Raw genomic sequence first — 5907 nt, forward strand, 5'->3', positions numbered from 1 at the left:
AGTGATTTCTTCCTTACGAGGCAAAGCCCACATGCGTTCCCCCTCCTCTTTTAGGGGCTTTTGTCTCACGATTTGTGGGTAGGGCAAATCCCAATAAAAAGAGCGGGAGTGCATACAGATATTTAGTGTAGTGAGATTGTTGTGAAGCTATCTGTACTGCACTCCTCGCGAGAAAAGACTTAATATTCTGTCTCACTTGTGGTTTGTTTGCTGTTGCTCTTCTCTTGAAATTTGTTCGGTCAGCGAAAAAACCTAACATTCAGACACCTTACCCACACGGATCTGTGTCTTTATTAAACACTTCTCATTTTCCCCGGGCAGGGGTTTTGAGTTTTTCCTTGCCCTTTTGGGAGCTTAAGATCAGGGGATGCTTTGAGAATAATTGTCAATTTTTGTCTATGTGAAGCCCTTTGAGACTGCTTGTGATTTAGGGCTATACAAATAAACTTGACTTGACTTGACTTGACTTGGCACTCATTGGCCACTTTCCTTTTCTTTGTTCCGCTCATTTTTACAGTAGAACTAGTAGAATGGCAATGGGTAAATGGAAGCTAATTGAAGACCATCATTTTTATTCAAGGCAAAGTGGACATGAATAAGGCAAGCATCAAAGCTGACGTGAATGAAGTACCAGCGATTGAACCTTTTGGCCTTTGTGTACCACCCAAAACGAATGTCACAACAAAAAAATGAATTGGATTGCACGACTCATTCTGAACCAATCCAAGCCACAGTTGTGTTAGGGTTTGTGGGGAAAAGGACCCAAATGCAGGGAAAAGTGGTTCACTCAGAAACAAGAATCCGTTTGAATGAAACAAAAATGCAAACAAGGCACTAAAGGACACGGAAAACTATATAAACAATAATTCAAAACAACAGGGAACAAAGTATCAAAATAAACACTAGAAAAAGGACTTGAACTTGACATGGCACAGAGCACAACAAATAGCACAATGACCCATGAAAGACTGATCAGAAAGCAGGAACTCAAACTGTAAAACTGAATTGCAGTTTACATTACACAGTAGTTCATGACTTTTCGATTTGAATGAATGATCATAGTATGCAAAATGGCGTCGGCCGTCGGTGACAATTGATCAGTCTAAATGGCTGTTCGCTATTGAATCAGTGCATGAGACAGAGGAAACAGTGTGATCTTACCCAAAAAAACGAACTAACCCTGACTGAGGATGGTATGATCACTAGTGGCTATGTTTACATGGACAAAATTTCTTCAATCCAGACCAAAATTATTATTGGATGCACTGTTTTCATGAACACTAAAAATATCATTCATTCGTCACCCTTTCAGGCGGAACAAATCATTCTAACATGCGCAGATTGACGACATACAGTAGAAGAAGCCGAAGCAACTTCTGTGTCAACAAAACATGGCTCTGTCCATTTCTATTTTTAACATTAGCGTTATTTTGCATATTTTTCCCGTTTGAGCTGTTACATCGAGTTAACACTTCTTAGTAGAGCTCCAATGTAACCTGCAGAAGAGCAGCTCCTGCACCCACCATGTCTTTTGCTGCTTCTACTAGCTTCCAAGAATAACAGAAACATGGATACTGTATACAGTAAAGACAGTTTATTCCGACATTTTGGGATAAGTGTTTTCATACATGCTGATTGGATTACCAATGAACATAAACTACCCCTCTTATTTGGGATAAAATCTTGATCGGAACGAGCTTGATCCGATCCGAATATTCTGAATGGGATGTGTACCTTAAGCATTTTGATTCCCATCAGGCTTTTAATCCAAATTAATGCGTCCATGTAAATGTAGCTAATAACTTCTCAGTTTCAGAGGGTGTAACAAGAATGCAAATGATGCGCTGCAGTGAGGTATCATGACAACCTGGCTGTAGCAATGCTTTTATATTTTGGTTCCTACGGGGACAGATTTCGAAGATGCAAAGGAAAACTGTTTGCCGTGTCTTAAGGAAAATGTCCACCCAGTGTAAAATCTCTGGCTTCTGCCCAGAAGTCTGGTGTGGTGATGAATAGATTGATTCCTTTCTGCACCTGTCATCCTTTCAACTTTAAACCTCACGATATGATATCATTGAGGAAGTCTAAATTCACTAAGGATTACTATAAATTGAAGTCATCGCTCTTGCCGCAGTTGTTCAACTTGTGAATTATTACACAACACAGACGGAATGTGGGTTCATGATCCAGACATAACCTGTCCTCTGTCAGCGCAATGTAGAACACATGGAAAAGAGAATAAACACAATACAGTGATCCCTCATTTAGTACGGGTGATGCGTTTCTGAACCACCCGCAAAAAAGCGAAGATCCGCAAAGTAGAAATGGTATGTGTATTAACCCGGTTCTGCCCAAATTGTTATTTCTAAAAAGGTGCATATTTTTTGGGTCCTTAGGTGTCCCTAAGTACGAATATGCCGCGCTTTTTTGGTTATGACGTCGCGTATACGAAATATGCGGCATCTATATATAGACTATGTGCTGATACGTGCACAAAAATCGGAGCATTCTGACGATTTGCAAGTGTAACGTGATTAAGATTAAAAGATTAAGATTAAAGTCCCAATGATCGTCACACACACACCTGGGTGTGGTGAAATTTGTCCTCTGCATTTAACCCATCCCCATGTGATTTTAATCCATCCCCTGGGGGAGAGGGGAGCAGTGAGCAGCAGCGGTGCCGCGCTCGGGAATCAGTTGGTGATCTAACCCCCCAATTCCAACCCTTAATGCTGAGTGCCAAGCAGGGAGGCAATGGGTCCCATTTTTATAGTCTTTGGTATGACCCGGCCGGGGTTTGAACCCACAACCTTCCAGTCTCAGGGCGGACACTCTACCACTAGGCCACTGAGCTGGTGATGTAATTTATTTGAATGTTCAGAGATAGTTGTGTTTTACACGTAACAGCTGTCTGCAACATGAAAGGGACCATTTCCACAATTTTCAATGGGCGTGCATGTGCAACGGCGGCCGTCATCCCCAGGGTATGGGGACCAGCCGTAAGAAAATGCCAAAGTTTCTATGAACACAAGTGGCTTTCATAGCCGTATTTATTTGCAACAAACTTTCAACAACAAACTTTCAAACTTGCGGTACCATAAACGCAGATATAAACTGTAACTCAGCAGTGATGATGTTCAGCCTTGCGCCGCCACTTCCGGTCAGAAAACGGATCACGCGACCAGTGCTTCTCACACATTTTATTCCGGCTGGCGGTGAGCACGGAAACACTTCACAGTGCACAGTGCCACGCGGCACTTGGAGCACGCACTGGACGGACGCGACTTGCAAGTCGGCAGTGCGCACTTTCGGCCTTGCGCCGCCACTTCCGGCCAGTGCTCCACGGTGTCGAAGCGGGAGTCATCGGCAACTGCGCACACGCGCGGTCTGCCCGATCTCCGAGCTCGAGTGGCGCCTGGTGCTGCAACCAGAGTTCGGGCCACCTCGCGTCGGAACTCCAGCAGAGACATCCCGCCGTGCTCATCCAGCCGGTGCAGCACCCATGCATTGAAGACGGCCGCGTCCAGCATCCAGGTGAATATCGGCCACCACCACTTCTTCCGGCGCATGTTGATGCGGTAGAGCTCGATGCTCTGGTCGGCGCGGTCCGTGCCGCCCATGCTGCGGTTGTACAGCTGGACAACAAATGGCTGGTCCACTGCCACCTTCTTCTTCTCCTGCCTTGACCAGCGTGACACCTTCTGCAGAGGATGCTCAGCGGCGAGGGTGGAGGCGATGGTGACCACGGCGTTATCCTTCCACCGAGTGAGCGCAATCTTGTTTGCCGTGTCGTACACGACAGACACGGCACCACGCGGCTTCCTCTTCATAGCCTTCTGATCTGTGATCGGGCAAGAGCGCGGGATGCGGTTTTCTCGGATCGTCCCCGTGCAAGCGTAGCCCCGCCTGCGCAGCTCTGCAACTAGCGGGAGGCCGGTGAAGTAGTTGTCTATGTAGATGCGTAGCGGAAGTGCACGCACAGCATCGGGGAGGTTGTCCAGAAGTCGAAGGAGCGTGCCACCGCCCTTGCCGAACTTGCGTTCCACTTCAGAGGCATCTACACTCGCCCCCTGGTAGATGTCGAAGTGGAGCAGGAAGCCGTTGGTCCCACTGTTCAGGCACCAGGCCTTGTAGCCGAACCGCACCGGCTTGTTTCGGATTGCTTGCTTGCATCCGTGTCTTCCAAAGTATTCAATCATTGCCTCGTCCAGATCAAGATTGCAGTCCATTGGATACGCCTCCCCGAACCGAGCGTTGAGGATGTCCATCATGGGACGCAGCTTTGTCATCCGGTCGCTGCTGTTCTGGCGCGTGTTGTCGGCACAGTGAATGTAGCGGATGATCTCCTCGAACCTGTTGCGTGACATGGCCCCAGCGACGAGGGCGCAATGGAGATCTTCATCTGTGTTCCAGTAGTGTCGGCGACTGGGGAGCTGGTGGTAACCCGAGAGCAGCAAGATCCCCACCACGCGCTTCAATTCTCCGATGGTGAGCTGGAAGTTGGAGTCAGTCACCGCCGCATACTTGATGGTCTCGCGAACAAGGTGAGGATATACATCGGAAAGGAAGAAGTCCAGCTTCTGAACTGCGCTCTTTCCAACCAAAATTGTGGGGACGGCGAGAGGCCTGGCGTCCGGGAATTTTGTCAGGCGCGTTTTACTGTTGGTCCAATTGTAGTCCAACGCATCTTTCTGCGAGCGTTTCTTTGAGGTGGAGGCCTGTTGGGGCTCCTCTTCTTCCTCAGTGTCGCCATCATCATCATCTCCGATCACACGTCCGTCGGCGAGGACCACCACGGCGGGAGCGCTAAGCTGCCGTCCCGAGAGATTATTGAACGTTCCTCCGCAGTCTTCCTCGCCCGTGTCTTCGTCAGACTCGAAACTGACCACGGGTGGAGCAATAAAGATTTTATCCACAACTGCGTCCTCATCTTCGATTGCATCGAAGACCTCCATCGCCGACTGTGTACCCATAGACGCGGATAGTCTATGTATAGATGTTTCGCATAAAACAATACATAGAGGAAATACGTTAGGGCGAATCATCACTGCAATCACATATGTCAATAACCATTATATGATAATTGTTCCCTAAAAGTTTCACCCTGCTATCTCGAGTCTATCATAATTTCCCGGAGCTCACCTTTTTGCATCTTCCATCGTGAGTCGCGATCGTCCGGCTTCGCTCACTTAGCATGCGTGACTCATAAACTGGCAAAATGGCAGCGGTTCCGGGTTCGACAGGTCAAAGGTTGGTTATAACCGGATACAATCGGCACGAATGCTTGTCGTCATTTGACGGCGTCAGAAGCTGCGGAAATTGGAGCGTCTACATATAGACTACAGTCTACATATAGACTACAGGCTGAAACGGGCTGAAACGGGTTAACCCGAATTTAAACGCCTTTGTATTGAAATTTCCAACACGTAGTGTTTCTTGTTGGCTGCATGAGGGCGTGGGTGTATTGTAAGTCAACAGAAGAGTGGTTTTCTTTGCCAAGCAATGCAATGTGTTGACAGAATTCAGAATTACTAACTCAGGTGACGTCATGCATAGTGAAACCAAAATGAGTCACAGTTGCGCATGAATCTCCTGTTGCATTGTGGTCCAGTACTCAATATTAAAGCTTTTTAAACCCTCCCCAATACTTTTACGCGACATAAACCTTTCCCATTCCCTTAATAACCATTCCCATACTGTTCTGTGCATGTATTGTACCTTTACAGAAAATAAAAGACCAAACGCGTTATATTGTCACGTGGCCCAACTCCTTCTGCACCAGTTGGTGCTTCTTTCCTCGCGCATAACACCGGCTGCCGCCTCCTGCGCTTGAACCCAGTCACAGTGGCGCACATTGCTCAGAGGCACGTCCCGCACTATCAGCGTGTATTTAAATGCCATTCTCCC

The 5907-nt window shown here is 47.3% G+C and overlaps 1 protein-coding gene across 1 annotated transcript; it reads right to left on the bottom strand.

Moving 5' to 3' along the window:
* Positions 1–3200: 3200 nt before the first annotated feature.
* LOC119127471 (piggyBac transposable element-derived protein 3-like) lies at positions 3201–4973 on the bottom strand. Its single transcript, XM_037259413.1, has one exon. It carries the CDS (start codon positions 4971–4973, stop codon positions 3201–3203), a length of 1773 nt encoding a protein of 590 aa, XP_037115308.1.
* Between the last annotated feature and the right edge of the window lie 934 nt (positions 4974–5907).

Source organism: Syngnathus acus, chromosome 9 (genome assembly GCF_901709675.1).
Source record: "Syngnathus acus chromosome 9, fSynAcu1.2, whole genome shotgun sequence".
Lineage (NCBI taxonomy): Eukaryota > Metazoa > Chordata > Actinopteri > Syngnathiformes > Syngnathidae > Syngnathus > Syngnathus acus.